We start from the raw sequence: 23,075 nt of genomic DNA on the forward strand, positions 1-23,075 counted from the left end.
ACCACACCTCTCTATCCATCCAGCTACTATATCACATATAGTAGCTTCAACGTCACAACAGCATGGTACAGTGCAGTATAGTACCAATACCAGCATGGTACAGTGCAGTATAGTATTAACACCAGCATGGTAGAGTAGTATAGTGCAGTATAGTACCAACACTAGCATGGTACAGTAGTACAGTACAGTACAGTATAGTACCAACAACAGCATGGTAGAGTAGAACAGTGCAGTATAGTACCAACACCAGCATGGTACAGTGCAGTATAGTATTAACACCAGCATGGTAGAGTAGTATAGTGCAGTATAGTACCAACACTAGCATGGTACAGTAATACAGTACAGTACAGTATAGTACCAACAACAACATGGTAGAGTAGTACAGTGCAGTATAGTACCAATACCAGCATGGTACAGTGCAGTATAGTATTAACACCAGCATGGTAGAGTAGTATAGTGCAGTATAGTACCAACACTAGCATGGTACAGTAGTACAGTACAGTACAGTATAGTACCAACAACAACATGGTAGAGTAGTACAGTGCAGTATAGTACCAATACCAGCATGGTACAGTACAGTACAGTATAGTACCAATACCAGCATGGAAGAGTAGTACAGTATAGTACGGTACAGTATAGCACCAACACTAGGATGGTAGAGTTGTATAGTATAGTACAGTACCAACACCAGCATGGTAGATTAGTACAGTATAGTACCAACACTAGGATGGTAGAGTTGTATAGTATAGTACAGTACCAACACCAGCATGGTAGATTAGTACAGTATAGTACCAACACTAGGATGGTAGAGTTATATAGTATAGTACAGTACCAACACCAGCATGGTAGATTAGTACAGTATAGTACCAACACTAGGATGGTAGAGTTGTATAGTATAGTACAGTACCAACACCAGCATGGTAGATTAGTACAGTATAGTACCAACACTAGGATGGTAGAGTTGTATAGTATAGTACAGTACCAACACCAGCATGGTAGATTAGTACAGTACAGTACCAAACCCTAAACAACACTGCTGAGCAGATGTGTGTTAAACACCTACAGCCACTGCTCCAGAGGAATCCCAAACAAAGGAAGGATTGGGGGCACGTTCAAGATCTCTAGTTCTTTATATTTCTGCGGAGCAGGTGTGGAGCAGCTCATTTCAAAGGACAGAGGATCAGAGAGGGAGAGTTCAAAGGTGGCAGTGTAAAGTATGGGATTAGGGGACAGGAAATGCAAACATGCATTGTCCTAGTGCTTTTGAAGCAGGTTGTCAACTAATTGCTCAATATGACTGGTGTTGTTTGTTAGTCAACATTACAATAAATACCATCGGAATAATGTGTTAGTTTGATCTCTAGGATCTTTAGTCAAGAGAGAGTTGTGGTCAAAACACAAATGGTCAAGTGATATAAATAAACTTTCATTTGATTTGATAGCATATTGAGTTTCAGGCATGTCCTCTGGGGGTTCACATTCATTTGTTGCAAATTGCAGATTACGCCCTGACCTTAGAGATCCTTTTTATGTCTCTATTTTTGGTTTGGTTAGGGCGTGAGTTGGGGTGGGTATTCTATGTTCTATGTTGTGTATTTCTTTGCGTTTGGCCGGGTGTGGTTCTCAATCAGAGGCAGCTGTCTATCGTTGTCTCTGATTGAGAACCATACTTAGGTATCCCTTTTTTCCACCTGTCTTTGTGGGAAGTTGACTTTGTTTAGGGCACTTTGCCTTTGAGCTTCACGGTTTGTTTTTGTAGTGTTTATTGTTTTGTTTGGCGTCATTTTGATAAAATAAAGAAAATGTACGCTCACGACGCTGCACCTTGGTCCTCATCTTTCAACAGCCATGACACAGATAGCCTACTTGTTTATATATATCCCTACACCATAAACTTTAACACCAGATGTACTACCAGTGGTGTACTTAAGTAAAAATACTTTAAAGTACTACTTAAGTAGTTTTTTTGTGTATCTGTATTTTACTTTACTATTTATATTTTTGACAACTTTTACTTTTACTTCACTACATTCTTAATGAAAATACTTTACTTTTTACTCTATCAATTTTTCCTAACACTCAAAAGTACTCGTTACATTTTGAATGCTTAGCAGGACAGTAAAATGGTTCAATTTACACACTTATCAAGAGAGCATCCCTGGTCATCCCTACTGCCTCTGATCTGGCGGACTCACTAAATGCACATGCTTCATTTGTAAATTATGTCTGAGTGTTGAAGTGTGCCTCCTTGCTATCCTTGAATTAATAAAAAAACTAGAAAATGGTGCCATCTGGTTTGCTTTATATAAGGAATTTGAAATGATTTATACTTTTACTTTTGATACTAAAGTACATTTTAGCAATTACATTCACTTCTGAGTATATTTAAATCCGAAAACTTTTAGACTTTTACTCAAGTACTATTTTATTGGGTGACTTTCACTTTTGCTTCAGTCATTTTCTATTAAGATATCTTTACTTTTACTCAAGTATGACAATTGGGTACTTTTTCCACCACTGGAGGGTAGTGTATTTGTGTACTTGTATCTCCAAGCCAAGTTCAGCCATTTCTAGACGTTGGGGAACCGAGTCTTGATATCATAATGGGGCGAAGCTGAAACCGTGTCTAATCCCCTTACTGGTTAATTAATGACACATCTTCCTCTTCCTCTGCGACAAGCCTGATGACCGGCAGCATTGACCTTGCCTGAGTCCCAAATGGCATCCTATTCCCTATATAGTACATCACTTTCGACCATCCAGGGCCCCTAGGGCTCTGGTCAAAGATAGGGCTTTGGTCAAAAGTAGTGCACTAAATAGGGAAAAGGGTATAATTTAGGAAGCAGCCCTCACCCCCAGTCTCTAATTAATGTGGTAGGGTATTACTTTCCTCATGTCATGCCCCCTCATAGAGATGGCTGCTTGGAAACCTGTGCTGTCTCTGTAAACCTGTTGGGAACCTGTGCTGTGTACTGTCTCTGTAGTATTCTGAGTAGTACCAGAGGATGCAGATGGCATAGTGAGTGCCCATTAGTAGCAGACAGGAGTACGAGCTGTGAGGAACATCACAGCTGTATGTCCAGAGGAAGCCTCAGAGGAAGCCTCAGAGGAAGGAGGAAGTAGTAACTTTCAGATAGAATATGATGGGACAGAGTGAGGCTCTAACTCTTGTTTTCCTCCCCTGAGCTTTGCGGCTTTTCCTCCCCTGACCTTTGGGGCTTCTCCTCCCCTGAGCTTTGGGGCTTCTCCTCCCCTGACCTTTGGGGCTTTTCCTCCCCTGAGCTTTGGGGCTTCTCCTCCCCTGACCTTTGGGGCTTTTCATCCCCTGACCTTTGTTGTGTCTTTGGCTATGCCGGATTAAGTGATATGACATGCTATTCTATAAAATCCTTTCTCTGTAATTAATATTACCTGATTGAGCTAATCAAGTAACTAGAAAGTCGTGGCACCACGAAAGAGTGTTTATAGAGCTGTTATCTTCCGAATAAACTCTTAAAGACCTAGTAATATTTTACATCAATAGCAGTCAATATTAATCGTCACCTTATTTCAGTCTCATCTGAAAGTTGTAAATTCTTGATTATCTACACGAACCCTGGCTAATAAGTTGTATCAGCAATACAAAATTGGGTTTAATTATTTATTTACTAAATACCTAACTAATCACACAGAATTACATATACACAGAATGCAAATTATGTCATACAGAAAACGTCCCTGGTGGACGGAGCCGACATGACGGCTGGTTACACAAAGGAAAGGGGGTTGGGTTTGAGTGAAAGAGCGGGAAGACTGAGGAACAAAGGGAGAGGCTATGCTATCGTAAATACAGTATCTTATGCATTCTAAATTACCGCCCATTTGGAAAAGGGAAATGCAATAAATATTTACTCTGAGCTGGTTGGTCGTAGATGCTGGCCGTGTTGCCCAACAGAGATCTTGCTGTCCTCGGAAGAATGTCTCTGGTAGTAAATGGTATACGTTGTAGTATCGTCGTTTTGTGTTAGATTGGATACGTCGTCCGTCTTTTCCTAGCCCACGTTTACAGCGGCCGCTGCTAACTCAACGGCTAGGAGGTATCACTTCTGTAGTGAATAAGAGTTCAAAGTTCATACCATTTGCAACCAAAGCTCACGCTGAGGTTGGCTTAGTTCTGTAGTTATTATCTGAATCCTTCTGACATCGGACCGCGCCCTAATGTACCCGGAACAGAAAGTTATTCGCCCTTTTAACGCAGAGGCTGCAGGCTTCGCGTACTCGGAACAGGAGGTTACATTTTCGTCAAGGGCTTATATAGTGGAGGGAGAGAAGGGTGTGTTTCATAGTTTATAACCAATGTCTCTTCACAGGGGCGGGCCACTGATTGAGCAGAGCTCTAACCTTATGAAAACCCAATTCTCTCATTTGGAAGCTAAAATTATATTTCATCTTTTCACAAATAGTGTTATATTTAAACATTTAAATTGCACAACAATTCCATGTGAATCTGATAACTACAATGTGTAGACTTTCCCAGATACAGTTTATGTCGTCCTGTCATCAGTCATAATGTCTCAGATGACAACCGAATTAACATCATATTCATTAAGTACCAATGCATATTTTCAACTGGTTCTATTACCGAAATATGGTTCCTTTCCCTCCACTTGTTTGATGTTCCCAGACTCTCTATGTTTAACAAAGGCTATTCAAGAGTTCTTCAGTAGAGTCAGAGAGAGAGGGAAGGGAGAAAGGTATTTATGAGGGGGTCATAAACCTTACCCACAGGCCAACGTCATGACACCTTTGGGGCTTTTCCTCCCCTGACCTTTGGGGCCCCATTCTGATAATAAAGGACAGGAAAGCCTTAATCAGATTAAAGCACTACTACCTCCCCCCAGCATCAAGTCTAAACACTCCTCAGATCACACACACACATATCCACTGTCTCATTCATAGCACATCTTGATCTGATGATACCACAGCCACTTGTCGGTAGATGTTTTTCATAGAGGCACCTGTTTTTATTTGGAACCACACGGTAAAGGACCATTTCCTGTGACCAGTGGCAGTTGTACTGTACATATATAGGCCTATTACAGTGACCAGTGGCAGTAGTATGTTACATACAGTATATAGGCCTTTATACAGCCTCATCAAGGTAAACACGTACTCAAGGCATCCATCAGCAATTACACTGGTTTGGTGGTTTGCTTTGCACACCACAGAGGCCTTGGTCAGATGTTGAAGGCCCCTGCACGTACTACGCTGTGTATACAGAGAACAAAGCTTTTGTTTCCTGTCCTTAACACTAATACACAACCATCCTTTCATCATGGAATAATATCTACAAGACGTGTGTTACCACCACCACCTTACCATCTTACACATGGTGCTATAGGATGGCTGCCTGGTCCTACATAAGGGGGCTGCCATCCATGTGTTTCTAAGGGGCATGCCAGACCTGGGTTCAAATCCTCTTTGCTAACTTTTCAAATACTTGATCAAGCTCTTAATTGAGCTTGCCTGTTGCAATGGAACCAATAGAATAGTCCCAGAAGTCCAAACCCCACCAACCTGGCATTCCATACTGGCTAAAGCAATTTCTCAAAGTATTTGAAAGGTTTCAAATAGTATTTGAACCCAGGTTCCGAGGGGCATACATATGGGCCTTTCCACAGCCTAGCCAAACATCTGTCTCTCTCCCAGTCCCTACGCGATGAATGAAAGCATAAACAGTGTTTTTATAAATGGAATGGGAATGTGATTTTCTACTGAGGATCAAAGGGAACGTTCAGAACATCCGGGACTCATGGCACTGCTCCAGGCTGGGCATTGTTCTAATTCCACTCTATCAGGTGAACATGTGTTATAGACGGCGATTCTAGTGTAGAGGAGAACCTGGGAAATAATGAGGTTACTTGGTCTCTGCCTCTCAGAGGCATGTTCACACACACACACACACACACACACACACACACACACACACACACACACACACACACACACACACACACACACACACACACACACACACACACACACACACACACACACACACACACACACACACACACACACACACACACACACACACACACCTGTCTCTGACACAGAAGGACCTTTTTCACAGAAGGTTCTTCCTGGAACCAAAAATGGTTCTCCTATGGGGACAGCCGAAGAACCCTTTTGGAACTCTTTTTTCTAAGAGCGTATAATATCCTGACATGAAAGAGATGTTGAGGGATTCATTGACATGACTTTATACTGTATATGAACAACGCCAAAACCATCAACTTCACCAGATCCAGACTATCTCTTTTTGAAATAACTAAATCAACTAAATAAATTCAAACATGATTCATATTTCACCATTGAAAAAACTTTGATTTAGTAGCTAAAATTGGCCCGTTCAGAATTATTATTCACACATCTGCCTTCACATGTTGTTCTTTGAATGGCGTGCCAAGGAGACAAATACCTCCTAATCCTCCAAATCATTCAACTGACATGTATTTATTCTGTCTATTCGTCAGCTTCTTTCCACTGGGTTCAATGTCTTTGTAGCCATGTACGGAGTGTACCGTGAGTGTACTGTGGACCAGACTGACACAGGTATTAAGACTTGGTTAGGAACGCGTGTTGTGTGGTCCATTTTCATCAAAGACATGAGAGAGGGTTAGATTCGTCCGCTTTAAGTATGGATGGTGAAATGAAATGCTGTGAAATCCTCATATTCTATGCTTTATGCTTGTGGTTTAATAAAGTTGGGGAACCACTGCTCTATGGATAAACGTTACTTCAGTTCAACAATACAACTTTTTATTAATCCAACTGTTACGTCAATGAGAAACTGGTCTTCTGCTCCTCTCTCCACCCCCATACAGAACAAACACACACATTGTAGAGGAGCGCAGGTTCTGCTCCTCTCTCCATCCCCATACAGAACAAACACACACATTGTAGAGGAGAGCAGGTTCTGCTCCTCTCTCCACCCCCATACAGAACAAACACACACATTGTAGAGGAGAGCAGGTTCTGCTCCTCTCTCCACCCCCATACAGAACAAACACACACATTGTAGAGGAGAGCAGGTTCTGCTCCTCTCTCCACCCCCATACAGAACAAACACACACATTGTAGAGGAGAGCAGGTTCTGCTCCTCTCTCCACCCCCATACAGAACAAACACACACATTGTAGAGGAGCGCAGGTTCTGCTCCTCTCTCCACCCCCATACAGAACAAACACACACATTGTAGAGGAGAGCAGGTTCTGCTCCTCTCTCCACCCCCATACAGAACAAACACACACATTGTAGAGGAGAGCAGGTTCTGCTCCTCTCTCCACCCCCATACAGAACAAACACACACATTGTAGAGGAGAGCAGGTTCTGCTCCTCTCTCCACCCCCATACAGAACAAACACACACATTGTAGAGGAGCGCAGGTTCTGCTCCTCTCTCCACCCCCATACAGAACAAACACACACATTGTAGAGGAGCGCAGGTTCTGCTCCTCTCTCCACCCCCATACAGAACAAACACACACATTGTAGAGGAGCGCAGGTTCTGCTCCTCTCTCCACCCCCATACAGAACAAACACACACATTGTAGAGGAGCGCAGGTTCTGCTCCTCTCTCCACCCCCATACAGAACAAACACACACATTGTAGAGGAGCGCAGGTTCTGCTCCTCTCTCCACCTCCATACAGAACAAACACACACATTGTAGAGGAGCGCAGGTTCTGCTCCTCTCTCCACCCCCTTACAGAACAAACACACACATTGTAGTGGAGAGCAGGTTCTGCTCCTCTCTCCACCCCCATACAGAACAAACACACACATTGTAGAGGAGAGCAGGTTCTGCTCCTCTCTCCACCCCCATACAGAACAAACACACACATTGTAGAGGAGCGCAGGTTCTGCTCCTCTCTCCACCCCCATACAGAACAAACACACACATTGTAGAGGAGCGCAGGTTCTGCTCCTCTCTCCACCCCCATACAGAACAAACACACACATTGTAGAGGAGCGCAGGTTCTGCTCCTCTCTCCACCCCCATACAGAACAAACACACACATTGTAGAGGAGCGCAGGTTCTGCTCCTCTCTCCACCCCCATACAGAACAAACACACACATTGTAGAGGAGCGCAGGTTCTGCTCCTCTCTCCACCTCCATACAGAACAAACACACACATTGTAGAGGAGCGCAGGTTCTGCTCCTCTCTCCACCCCCATACAGAACAAACACACACATTGTAGAGGAGAGCAGGTTCTGCTCCTCTCTCCACCCCCATACAGAACAAACACACACATTGTAGAGGAGCGCAGGTTCAGCCACAGTGCAGCGGCTCTTTCAAATGTACTGGATGTTGGAACTGTTACAGCATCTTTGCTTTCAGGCTGGGGAGTTTTAGACTTAGACTCCGTTGTAAATCATTTTGTTACAGTAATCTGTGACAAACAACCTATCAACTGTAGAAACGGATTATGCGAATGAGGTTGATGCAAACAACATAACTCTTTGCAAATTATGCAATTACTTAAGTATGTGGGGAAATCTCCCACAGCATTAATATACTTTTATTGTGGCATAAGAGTCCCTGTCTGGTGTGTGTCCACAGACCCCAGAACACAGACCAAAGCCAAAGTACCTCTAGATGGGGAGCGGATGGGGAGCGGGGAGTGAGGAGAGGGGAGAGGGAAGAGGGGAGAGAAGGAAGAGGGGAGAGGAGAGAGAGGGGAGAGGAGAGAGAGGTGGAGAGGGGAAGAGGGAAAAAGGGGTTAGTTTAATGATGAGGTCAGAGCCTGAGCAGATTCCCACAGAACTGAGGAACTGAAGTTGACAGACCCCCGTCAGACACCCTTTAACCCCCATAATCCAGAGAGAGAGAGAGAGAGAGAGAGAGAGAGAGAGAGAGAGAGAGAGAGAGAGAGAGAGAGAGAGCAAACCCCCTCCATCCACTGGGGAACACAGACGCCAAACTCCAACCCTCTCCTCTACCCAAGACTGAGGTAGAGGTACCCAGAGTTCCCTAAGACAGAAAATACCAAGACTAAGGTAGAGGTACCCATACTTCCCTAAGAGAGGGAATTTTGAAGGAAACCCCCTCACCCTCCTTGAAGTTCCACTCTCATAACTGTGTCTTGTTACAGAGGAAATACATTCTTAACCTAATGCTCAGTGTCCCCTCGGGAGCATAGGCCATCCACCATGGCTCTCCCCCTCACTCACTGAAGGAAGACATCAGACATGCACATATCTGGTACACTCCTGTCCCCTCCGGTTGAAGATATCATCACCAGCCAATGCTCTGTCTGGGGTGTGCGTGTTCTCACAAGCCATGTGATATGTGTTCTACTGGACGTGATTCGACAGTGAGGCAGTGGACATGATGTGCATCATGGTTTAAGAGGACACCATGGTCTAAGAGGACAACATGGTCTAAGAGGACAACATGGTCTAAGAGGACAACATGGTCTAAGTGGACAACATGGTCTAAGAGCACAACATGGTCTAAGAGGACAACATGGTCTAAGAGCACAACATGGTCTAAGAGCACAACATGGTCTAAGAGGACAACATGGTCTAAGAGGACAACATGGTCTAAGAGGACAACATGGTCTAAGAGGACAACATGGTCTAAGAGCACAACATGGTCTAAGTGGACAACATGGTCTAAGAGCACAACATGGTCTAAGAGGACAACATGGTCTAAGAGGACAACATGGTCTAAGAGGACAACATGGTCTAAGAGGACAACATGGTCTAAGAGGACACCATGGTCAAAGAGGACACCATAATTTAAGAGGACACCATGGTCAGAGGACACCATAATTTAAGAGGACACATGGTCAAAGAGGACAGCTATGTACTATGTATATATGTATAAAATCAGTTAATCAATCAATCAAGAGGACAGTGTCTCAGCTGTTGTGCCTCTGTGAGATCTCAGGTGATGTCAGTGTGGCGTGCCACATTCCTTTGGTGACAGGGGAATTTCAAAAGGCGCATCCTTGACCCAATCAATAATTACTGACTCCGGAAACCCAACTAACGGCTGCTTTTTTTGTTCTCCTCTCTCTCGTGCTCTCTCTATTTCTGTTTCCACACCCCCTAGGTATTGTGGATTGATATAGTGTTGTGGAAAACCTTTAAGTGTTAAGGAGAAAATCCAGCTGGAGAGTGATTCTGGTGTGGTCAAGCCACCCAGCCCAGGATCCAGTCTTCCCTTTCCGGTAAGTGAATCGTTCAATGGAGAACTCTGCTGAAGGTTCTTGTCAATAACAGACATTGATATTTGCACATTGACAGTCAGATATCCAGTACTGTGTGTGTGTGTGTGTGTGTGTGTGTGTGTGTGTGTGTGTGTGTGTGTGTGTGTGTGTGTGTGTGTGTGTGTGTGTGTGTGTGTGTGTGTGTGTGTGTGCGTGTGCGTGTGCGTGTGCGTGTGCGTGTGCGTGTGCGTGTGCGTGTGTGTGTGTGTGTGTGTGTGTGTGAGCGTGTGTGTGTGTGTGTGTGTGTGTGTGTGTGTGTGTGTGTGTGTGTGTGTGTGTGTGTGTGTGTGTGTGTGTGTGTGTGTGTGTGTGTGTGCGTGCGTGCGTGCGTGCGTGTGTGTGACACTGCAGAGACAGATGTGCACGTGAATATGGAATACAGACAAAGATTAAAGGTCATCTTTCCCCTCCCACACACATTTCCTCATGCGTGTGCACATATGCACTCACACTCCACAGGCACGCGCGGACATGCACACACACACACACCTTTACGGGGCTGTCAGCTTTGCAGCCACAAGTCTTAGTTAATCCCTCAAGCGAGCTCCAAGGCAGGAAACTGTATACTGAACTAATCAGAGCTCTTTCTACCTCTTTCTCCTTCTCACTCATTTCTCTCTCTCTCACTCTCTCTCTCTCACACTCTCTCTCACACAAACACACACACCCTACACATGTACACACACGCTGTACACATATACACACACACACACTTTGACATTCTGAACTCCTTTCACCACAGTGTTTTGGATTAGTAGAGCAGGCGTTTCCCAAACGCTGTGTGGCTTATGTGATGACATAATTGTCATACAGAGTAATTCCCAGCCTTACTGTCAGAGTGCTTTATACCTGATTCCCTCCCTCGGTACAATAGAGACTCCTGTGAAGGTAAATAAAACTAGATGAAAGACTCCTGTATGGACTTGTCCCTTTCAAAGACTTTGAAAAGCTCTTTATAGCCAATGTGATCAAACTGAAAACAAACGGTTTCTCCTCAGCTGGCTTCTGGATGTGTGACAAAGACCTGCATCGATCTTGTTCACAGTCCTATCACAGTGGATACTGTAACTATACATGTATTAAATAGGAACACATTGTTATGTTGATCTTTCATAATGAACAAACCTCCCACCAGGCAAAAATACATTACATCAATTAAATCTTTTTTTTTCAACATACTGATCAATATATAGATTGTTTTCTGTTGAATTCGCAAAATATATGCATATTTTAACCAGACTTCAACCACAAATCAACAACAGGTGTGTAAACCAATGTTTCCAATCACACATCATACACACACCATCTACACCATCTACACCATCTACACCATCTACACCATCTACACCATCTACACCATCTACACCATCTACACCATCTACACCATCTACACCATCTACACCATATCTAAGCCCAACAGCATCATGTGTGCAACAGTCTGTTGATCCAAACAGCCTTTGAGGTTTTTAGAGTAAGTTGCAATAACTTTCTATTCCAAAAGACCACCTTATTAGTGGTGTCCCTACAAGCCTTAGGGTCTGCTATGTTATGAAAGCCAACCTGGAGGCCAGCTGCATGGATGCACCTGTATGGGTCTGGGTAGTGCTTTAGGCTAGGGGGGGTGGAAGAGGGGAGGGGAGGCCTGGGGGTAGGATATACACTGGTGTAGGGACCCTGGAGGATGGGTTAAATGGAGAGATCAGTCACCTCACCCAACCCTCCATCTCTCCATCCATCTATCATTCACCTGTGGCATTCAGATAAAAGCTTAAAAAAGGGAGGAGGGAGGAAGAGAGGAGGGGTGGTGCTTTCACTGTATAGAACTGTGTCACCATCGACTTTGTTGTACCTCTTTGAATTCTGTGATCCTGTCTGACTGTAGACCCAGGGGATATCCTTTTATAATCAGAGGTGTGTGTGTGTGTGTGTGTGTGTGTGTGTGTGTGTGTGTGTGTGTGTGTGTGTGTGTGTGTGTGTGTGTGTGTGTGTGTGTGTGTGTGTGTGTGTGTGTGTGTGTGTGTGTGTGTGTGTGTGTGTGTGTGTGTGTGTGTGTGTGTGTGTGTGTGTGTGTGTGTGTGTGTGTGTGTGAGTGTGTGGGAATGGAGAGATGGACTTAGCGCCCCTGGGGGTAAGGGCGATTTCTATTCTCTTTTCACACAAGACAAACTTCAGACACTACCTTGTACTACACTAGATCTCTGGTGATTGGTGTGAGGGGTGGTCTACTTTGGATTACTACAAAATAAGCGATACACATCACAATAGAAGTTCTATATACCGACTATGGTTGTGTCCCAAATGGCATCCTTTTCCCTATATAGTGCACTACTTTTTACCAAAGCCCTATGGGCCAGGGTCATAAAATACTGCACATGGGGTGCCATTTGGGACACAATATAATGGAATCAACATAATCCAATTACTGTGAAATGTTAATGTCACTAAACTAAAGTGGATCACTAATGAACTGATATCAGATGAGAATCAAATCAAAGGAATACATGTGCTCCCAAGTGGCGCAATGGTCTTAGGCACTGCATCTCAGTGCAAGAGGCGTCAATACAGTACCTGGTTCGAATCCAGGCTGTATCACATCTGGCCGTGATTGGGAGTCCCATAGGGCGGCACACAATTGGCCCAGCGTCGTCTGGGTTTGGCCGGGGTAGGCCGTCATTGTAAATAATCATTTGTTCTTAACTGACTTGCCTAGTTAAATAAAAACATGTCATGTGAAACTGATCCAGTACAGTGATGATGAGAAAAGGAGGGTAATATGTCCTCAATGTGGAAACCATTATTACTAAATATCTTGATGAAGAGGACATAGAAACATTCAGATAAAATGTGTCCGTCCCAAATTGCACACTATTCTCTATATGGTCACTACTTTTGACCCAGTCAGAAGTAGTGCACTCTATTGGGAACAGCTTGTCATTTGGGAGGCAGCCACAATATAGGCATCGAGTAAGGTTTTGTAAAGGACTCCAGATATCCATGTAGACGCTAACTACCCTCTCATGGGTGGTGGTAGAGGGATCTGTCATAATGGTTTTCAACCATCTCTGCTGGGAATCTTGTGGCTCTCACAACTATAGCCCAGAGCTCATCTTCTCCAGTCCTGGAAATGACAAAATGAGAGCGGAACATTCTCCTTTTCGGTGGGGAGGACTTGTAATTTGCCGTAATGGCTGACACATGTACACACCATCTGCCGGCCGCTAGCTATGGAAATGTATCAATAGCACACACACGTAGATATATAGACACACACACATGAACACCAGCACGTACACACACACACACGTAGATATATAGACACACACACATGAACACCAGCACGTACACACACACACACGTAGATATATAGACACACACACATGAACACCAGCACGTACACACACACACACGTAGATATATAGACACACACACATGAACACCAGCACGTACACACACACACACACGTAGATATATAGACACACACACATGAACACCAGCACGTACACACACAAGTAGATATAAAGACACACACACATGAACACCAGCACGCGCACACACACACACAAATACACCGTTCCTCCCCACCCCCACCCCCAGACACACACATTCTCTCTTCATACATGTGTTTTCAACATCACCACCAGAAAAAACTGTTTGTTTCTCCATTTTTTACGTTTACATTTCTGGATCCAGAACTGTCAGCATACAGGCCCAGATAGAGCAATTAGTACGGGAGAAAAGCCCAAAAACGTCTGATGAAAGAAAGGCTGCATGTTGACCTCATTGTGACTCTGTCCGTCTTTCCTATTCCTAAATCACAGAAGGTTGCGTCTGAAATGGCACCCTATATATACCCTATGGGCCCTGGTCGAATGTAGTGCACTACATAGGGAATAGGGTGTCATTTTGAACGCAGTCAGGAAGTCATTTTCAGAGCTGTGAATTCCACAGTGCCAGTCTGCCCTCTCCTTACATGGATTTACAATGGCTGTTTATGCTTAAAAACCTATCATTATTCTATATTTGCTCTGCAGATGCCAGTATCCATAGAGACCATTGTTTAAGCACTTTTACTTAGTTTTACTGTTAATTGGTCTCTGAATGGACTATGCATGGAGCTTGCAGCAAAACTATTCTTCATAGAAAATGAATAGGGAAATGTTAGTGACGTGTAACAAATAGGAAAAACCAGCTGAGAGATATGTGCCAAATTTTTGTTCATGATTCATATTGACTGTTTCAAAACTATCTGTCGACGTTCTCGGCCTTCATCTCTCTCTTAAGGTGTCTGCATGCTTCCCAGCCGAAACAGTTCGGAAGAGTTTGTGCATATATTATTTGCACAAACTCTTTCTATTTTTATTTTTTTTATTTGTATTTTATTACATTTTTTACTTCAGTTTATTTTAGTAAATAATTTCGTAACACTTTTTTTCTTAAAACTGCATTGTTGGTTAAGGGCTTGTAACTAAGCATTTCACTGTAAGGTCTACACCTGTGTATTCGGCGTATGACAAATACAATTTTATTTTATTTTATTATATTATGCCAACATGTTGTGACGTTTTTGTTCGTTTTGGACTTCGGTTGTTTGGCCACACAACCTTTTCTCTTGAGACAAGCTGAAAATGGTAGCCGAAGTCTACGCCCCTTCGTCGGTGATTGGTCAACAGCAGGGATTCTTCAATAAAGTCTTTGTTGTCATTCAATGAGAGACAACTTGTTTTCATGCACATTTTTTAATTTAGAAATACTGCACCAAACATTTTCTTTAGATGTAAAATTGCCAGACTAAGATCTCCTCTGCAAAAACGTCAAAATCAATGACAGATTTCTTGAGTTATCATAGATTAATTCTGACTATTTTGAGGAAGTGTCTACTGGCTACAGCGTCTCTAAATGGACAAACAGTACTATTGCTGCTTTTTTCTTGAATGTCTTTTAAGGGAGTATGGGAGCACTCGTTCGCTTCGCCTAGCTGACTTCATCTAGCTGACTTCACCTACCTGACTTCACCTAGCTGACTTCACCTACCTGACTTCACCTAGCTGACTTCGGTCAGCTGACTTCGCCTAGCTGACTTCAACTAGCTGACTTCACCTAGCTGACTTCACCTAGCTGACTTCGGTCAGCTGACTTCACCTAGCTGACTTCACCTAGCTGACTTCACCTAGCTGACTTCGGTCAGCTGACTTCACCTAGCTGACTTCACCTAGCTGACTTCGGTCAGCTGACTTCGGCTAGCTGACTTCGCCTAGCTGACTTCGCCTAGCTGACTTCAACTAGCTGACTTCAACTAGCTGACTTCAACTAGCTGACTTCACTTCGCTGACTTCGGTCAGCTGACTTCGCCTATCTGACTTCTGCTGGCTGACTTCGCCTAGCTGACTTCGCCTAGCTGACTTCAACTAGCTGACTTTGCCTAGCTGACTTCAACTAGCTGACTTCGCCTAGCTGACTTCGCCTAGCTGACTTCGCCTAGCTGACTTCAACTAGCTGACTTCACCTAGCTGACTTCGGCTAGCTGACTTCACCTAGCTGACTCGGGCTAGCTGACTTCGCCTAGCTGACTTCGCCTAGCTGACTTGGGCTAGCTGACTTCACCTAGCTGACTTCACCTAGCTGACTTGGGCATGCTGACTTCACCTAGCTGACTTCAACTAGCTGACTTCAACTAGCTGACGTGTGCTAGCTGACTTCAACTAGCTGACTTGGGCTAGCTGACTTCAACTAGCTGACTTGGGCATGCTGACTTGGGCTAGCTGACTTCAACTAGCTGACTTGGGCTAGCTGACTTCACCTAGCTGAATTGAGCTAGCTGACTTCACCTAGCTGACTTGGGCTAGCTGACTTCAACTAGCTGACTTGGGCTAGCTGACTTCACCTAGCTGACTTGGGCTAGCTGACTTCACCTAGCTGACTTGGGCTAGCTGACTTCACCTAGCTGACTTGGGCTAGCTGACTTCACCTAGCTGACTTGGGCTAGCTGACTTCACCTAGCTGACTTCACCTAGCTGACGTGTGCTAGCTGACTTCAACTAGCTGACTTGGGCTAGCTGACTTGGGCTAGCTGACTTCACCTATCTCACTTCACCTAGCTGACTTGGGCTAGCTGACTTCACCTAGCTGACTTGGGCTAGCTGACTTCACCTAGCTGACTTGGGCTAGCTGACTTCAACTAGCTGACTTGGGCATGCTGACTTGGGCTAGCTGACTTCACCTAGCTGACTTGGGCTAGCTGACTTCACCTAGCTGACTTGGGCTAGCTGACTTGGGCTAGCTGACTTCACCTAGCTGACTTCACCTAGCTGACTTGGGCATGCTGACTTCACCTAGCTGACTTCAACTAGCTGACTTCAACTAGCTGACGTGTGCTAGCTGACTTCAACTAGCTGACTTGGGCTAGCTGACTTCAACTAGCTGACTTGGGCATGCTGACTTGGGCTAGCTGACTTCAACTAGCTGACTTGGGCTAGCTGACTTCACCTAGCTGAATTGAGCTAGCTGACTTCACCTAGCTGACTTGGGCTAGCTGACTTCAACTAGCTGACTTGGGCTAGCTGACTTCACCTAGCTGACTTCACCTAGCTGACTGTGTGCATGTGGTTCCCAGACAGATGATCTCTCCTCCAGTTTATTCAAACTGGAGACGCTGGTATTGGTCAGGTTCAAAGGACCTGACACACACACACAAATGCATGTGCACACACACACATACACCTTTGTCAGCCCTGAAACTATATACATTATAGACCTACTGTGTGATGTGATGATCTCTCTCTCAGCAATGCCTTCTGTCCTGCTAGGTTACACCAAACCATAACACTGTATCTACAACAGGTATGCTTGGGAATGAGTTTGGGGCAGGGCTCTGCTTTTCAAGTCTTTGTTGTGAGACTTGTGTCAGTAGATATGAAAGGACTGCCGCACCACTTGTTCTGATGACAAGGAGTCTCAAGGTGCAGATAAAGTATAAAGGTTTGGATGGATGTCCTGAGGGCCTTTCTCATTCATAAGAGGAACGTTTCATCTATCATGAGGTTCAAAGGGGGAAAGGTTGTTATTCATTTTTTGTCCTTTTCCTGAGTCAGCATGCACCATAAAACGTGTTAAATTGTGATGGTATTATTTTCTGTTGGCTGTAAATTGATTGAAATGTATGCTTGTTACACACCCAGGTCTGGAAGGATGAAGAGAGGTGTACAATAAGTACAGTAGAATAAAGAACCAGTAGTTGACAATAGCTTACACCATTGAATGCTGCTAAACGTCTCATGGGGCATGTTGTCCATTGCTGGAGAAGGGACGGGTAGAGATTGTTGGGTGTGTCAGCAATCTTTGAAGGAGAGGGGAAACCGTGCATGAGAGATCACCAGAGCTGACTTGAGCGCACAGCAAGGCAGTGGAATCATTACTCAATGAAAATTGAAGTATTGAGCCATGCAGAATGACAAATGCTTGTTTAAAGAGGTTAAAGACCCGTTTTCTGTCTTGTGTAATGATGCGTGACAACGGTATGAGGATCACCTTGATAAGTTCGACGACAATGCTCCAATTTTGGGGTGTTATGATTATGAAACAGCTACACTTTTCAGGATTCAGGAAATAGTTATATAGAGAACAGTTAGGCTACTCAACGTAAGGAAAAGCAGTATGCTGACAACATTTTGTTCCTTGCTCACCGAACAGGACAGCGACTCATGGGATGTAGTGTGGGCTGTAGAACAAGGCTCAACTTTGGAAAGGCGCTGTCCAAAGTATCCGTGTGTTTTACCATGGTCGTGATTTTCACCTATTTCTTCTACTGTCTTACCGGATTATGTGACTCGGCGCCGAGACAGATGTTCGACCATCATACTGTAAACAGAGACTATGATGTATCGGACCGTACGTACGACAACCTGCTGCCGCCAGCGCGACTCTATCCTCACCACCCGGGCGCACCGACTCCCTGGAACAGGACAGACACTTCAACGGGCGCCGCGCTCCACCGTGCAGACGAACAGGTCGCCACGCTAAAGTGGGTTGAAGGCGGACTGCTCCCACAAGAGATACCGGAGAGCACTAAGGAAAATCTAGCTGCCAACGGCATCCCCATGTCCAACACATTTGAGAGTAAGAAGTTCCCACAAGCCATCATAATCGGTGTGAAGAAAGGCGGTACGCGCGCTCTGCTGGAGTTCCTACGGATTCATCCGGATGTGAGAGCTGTCGGGGCAGAACCTCACTTTTTCGACAGGTTCTACGAGAAAGGACTTGAGTGGTACAGGTAAGGCACATATTCTGCTACTTTACAATGTCCATAGAGTGTTTATCAGCGCCAGTACAAACCATGCGCGGCTTCTAGCCTACTCTGATATTGCGATATCTTGAATCGAATCTGTGAATTGGGGGCTGGGGCTACCTTTCATACATATCAAATCTGTTGCAATACAAACATCTAACATATCATTTAGTTGTATTTGTATTGTTCACAACAGTTTCAGTTGAAGCCACATGTTGAGCCTTGGAGAAAGATGACACCTCAGCCACTGTAGGATGATGAATGGAGATAGGATGACAGGTAGATGAGGAGTAGTGTTCTCCCCTGGGGAAGCTATTCACCTGTGGAGAACTCTGCTGAAGGTTCTTGTCAATAACAGACATAGATATTTGCACATTGACAGTCAGATATCCAGTACTGTGTGTGTGTGTGTGTGTGTGTGTGTGTGTGTGTGTGTGTGTGTGTGTGTGTGTGTGTGTGTGTGTGTGTGTGTGTGTGTGTGTGTGTGTGTGCGTGCGTGCGTGTGTGAGCATGTGTGTGTGTCAATACAACCCTGCCTGACTTGATGTAGGGCCGGATGTAGATGAAGAGTCTATACGTCCCTGGGGTGTTGTTAATCATCATGACAGTGTTTTAAACACAATTTATTCAGTTCAACATGACATCCCATATTAACATACAATCCATGTCTATTCTATTGGAATGGAATGGTGCACTCCCATTAAAAGCCCATGTCCTCTTGAATGATCATAGGCTTTAACCAGACTTTTTCCTCCTTACTAGCTCTCTGACCTTGCTTATAGCTAATTTATTGAGGAAAAATGTACTTACTATGACTGAGATATGTGGTTGTCCCAACTAGCTACAGTATTGTAAGTTTAACTGTAAGTCGCTATGGATAAGAGCATCTGCTAAATGACTGAAATGCTAAATGTTAACTTAAACGTTACAGTCTCATCTTTGTAGTTAAAGAGGGTTGAATCAATAAGCACGCCCAACTCGTAGTCTATACTTCATATACAGCACGCCCAACTCGTAGTCTATACTTCATATACAGCACGCCCAACTCGTAGTCTATACTTCATATACAGCACGCCCAACTCGTAGTCTATACTTCATATACAGCATGCCCAACTCGTAGTCTATACTTCATATACAGCACGCCCAACTCGTAGTCTATACTTCATATACAGCATGCCCAACTCGTAGTTTATACTTCATATACAGCACAACCCAACTCGTAGTCTATACTTCATATACAGCACGCCCAACTCGTAGTCTATACTTCATATACAGCATGCCCAACTCGTAGTCTATACTTCATATACAGCACAACCCAACTCGTAGTCTATACTTCATATACAGCACGCCCAACTCGTAGTCTATACTTCATATACAGCATGCCCAACTCGTAGTCTATACTTCATATACAGCACAACCCAACTCGTAGTCTATACTTCATATACAGCACGCCCAACTCGTAGTCTATACTTCATATACAGCACAACCCAACTCGTAGTCTATACTTCATATACAGCATGCCCAACTCGTAGTCTATACTTCATATACAGCACGCCCAACTCGTAGTCTATACTTCATATACAGCACGCCCAACTCGTAGTCTATACTTCATATACAGCACGCCCAACTCGTAGTCTATACTTCATATACAGCAGGAACTGGTCTCAATAGAAGATATATACTTCTTTGCAGTAGTTTGATTTTGGATTTGGCCAAGAGTGAATACAGCCACAGTGTGATACAGGCTGAAACATATAATGTCTTGGTATATACAGTAAAATCTCCACCCAGGCACTGTAGCTACTTTGGAGGTGATAGGATCGGCTGGTAATAGATGACGCAGCTGACCATAGCTGTAATTGGGGTGTAATTATGGCCCTAGCAACTCTATTGCAGGGATATGGATGTTGATGGCCCTTTACCTGCCTTACTGCAGGCCTATGGAGCTAGAGATGGCTGGAGGTTCTGATTACCTTCAGATGTCTGGACTGGAGGATCCTGCTGGAGAATGTCATAGCTGAGGAGAGAGACTGTTTGACAGCGCCTAGAAGCGCGGATCTAGGACCAGGTTCCCTTTGTCCATGTAATGTTATTCATTATGATCTAAAAAGCTAAACTGATCGTAGATCAGCACTCCTACTCTGAGACATTTTATGAATAGGGTTTTGATGTTTTCATCCTCCCCAGGGTCAGGAGTTTGTCCAGAAGTTTTATATAAATACTTTTTTACAGCTGATTTATTACTACAACTAGGGCCTGGAGTTGGCTAGGCTAGCCTACTACCAGATCAGGAAAAACTCTGGGCCCCAGGAAAACTATTTCAGGCTGTTACGGCAATTACAGGTAAAAACTCAATGAAACAAGTTTCAAATATTAGGAAAATGACTACACATTTCAGCTGTTTCAAAAACATTGCTCTGCTATTACCATTTAAATCAAATCAATGTTTATCTGTCACATGCGCGGAATACAACAGGTGTAGACCTTACAGTGAAATGCCTACTGTAAGAATTATACTGTAGGAGTGTTGGCTCAACAAGACAATTCTGTTCACACTGCCCTGCTTCAAGGGGGACAACTGTTGGGGGAGTGTCATGCGCTCCAGACATAGCAAGTACGCAGTGTTGTAAAAGTACTTAAGTAAAAATGCTTTAAAGTACTACGACTATGTTTTTTTATATATCTGTACTTCACTTTACTATTTATAATTTTATGGCAACTTTTACTTTTGCTTCATTCCTAAAGACAATATGTACTTTTAACTTCATATTTCATATTTCCCCTGACATCCAAAAATACTCGTTACATTTTGAATGCTTAGCAGGACAGAGAAATTGTTAAATTCACACACTTATCAAGAGAACATCACTGGCCATCCCTACTGCCTCCGATCTGGCAGATTCACTAAATACACGTGCTTCATTTGTAAATGATGTCTGACTGTTGGAGTTTGCCCCTGACTAAAAAACAAGAAAACTGTGCCGTCTGGTTTGCTTTATGTAAGGAATTGTATACTTTTACTTTTGATGCTTAAGTATATTTTAGCAATTACATGTAATTTTGATACTTAAGTATATTTAAAACCAAATACTTTTGGACTTATACTCATGTAGTATTTTACTGGGTGAATTTCACTTTTATTTAGGTCATTTTCTATTAAGGTATCTTTTCTTTTACTCAAGTATGACAATTTGGTACTTTTCCCACCACTGAAAGTATGTCAGTTTATACGTATTTGAGTAATACATGTACTGTAGCTGATATTTTGATGAAAAGTGTAGTAAGTGTGAAGAGGCTCCATGTTCTTTAGTTTGGCCGATTCCTCTGACTGTGTTTGACATGTTTAGGATGACAATGATAGTCAGAGGATTGGGCTACATACAGCACATACTGATCTAGGGTCAGGATTTTGTAACTACAGCACATACTGATCTAGGATCAGGCTATTGTAGCTACAGCACATACTGATATCGGATCAGGCTATTGCAGCTACAGCACATACTGATCTAGGATCAGGCTATTGTAGCTACAGCACATACTGATATAGGATCAGGCTATTGTAGCTACAGCACATACTGATATAGGATCAGGCTATTGTAGCTACAGCACATACTGATATCGGATCAGGCTATTGTAGCTACAGCACATACTGATATAGGATCAGGCTATTGTAGCTACAGCACATACTGATATAGGATCAGGCTATTGCAGCTACAGCACATACTGATATAGGATCAGGCTATTGTAGCTACAGCACATACTGATATAGGATCAGGCTATTGTAGCTACAGCACATACTGATATAGGATCAGGCTATTGCAGCTACAGCACATACTGATATAGGATCAGGCTATTGTAGCTACAGCACATACTGATAGGATCAGGCTATTGTAGCTACAGCACATACTGATCTAGGACCAGGCTATTGCAGCTACAGCACATACTGATCTAGGACCAGGCTATTGCAGCTACAGCACATACTGATATAGGATCAGGCTATTGTAGCTACAGCACATACTGATAGGATCAGGCTATTGTAGCTACAGCACATACTGATATAGGATCAGGCTATTGTAGATAAGCCTTTCTCTCATATAGAAACAACATGCAGGAAGATGAAGTGGGAAAGAATTTGATAACAGATAGTTTGAGTTTGAAAAAGAAAGTGGGAGACAGTAGAGAGAAAGTGAGCGTGAAATTCTCATCTGTAATTTAATATTTGAATTCTTTTTTCTTAACCTTTTTAGCAGCATTTAAACTTAAAACATACGAACACATGGAAACACTTCTGCCACTGATCATTTTAGCATGCTGCTGGTACCCCCTCTCTCTCTCTCTCTCTCTCTCTCTCTCTCTCTCTCTCTCTCTCTCTCTCTCTCTCTCTCTCTCTCTCTCTCTCTCTCTCTCTCTCTCTCTCTCTCTCTCTCTCTCTCTCTCTCTCTCTCTCTCTCTTTCTCTCTCTCTCTCAGGCACACACACTCTCTCTCCCTCCCTCCCTCCATCGTTCCTGCTCTCTCTCTCTGTTCATTAAGAGT

The 23,075-nt window shown here is 43.7% G+C and overlaps 1 protein-coding gene across 1 annotated transcript in view; it reads left to right on the plus strand.

The window, feature by feature from the left end:
• Positions 1-17,471: 17,471 nt before the first annotated feature.
• The window catches only part of LOC139572972 (heparan sulfate glucosamine 3-O-sulfotransferase 6-like), a 30,155-nt gene continuing 24,551 nt past the window's right edge, over positions 17,472-23,075 (plus strand). The window contains exon 1 of the mRNA XM_071395890.1: positions 17,472-18,525. Coding sequence (XP_071251991.1) covers positions 17,957-18,525 — 569 coding nt within the window. The 5' untranslated portion in view covers positions 17,472-17,956. The remainder of the gene's footprint in view (positions 18,526-23,075) is intronic.

The sequence above is a fragment of the Salvelinus alpinus genome, chromosome 1, assembly GCF_045679555.1.
Source record: "Salvelinus alpinus chromosome 1, SLU_Salpinus.1, whole genome shotgun sequence".
NCBI lineage: Eukaryota > Metazoa > Chordata > Actinopteri > Salmoniformes > Salmonidae > Salvelinus > Salvelinus alpinus.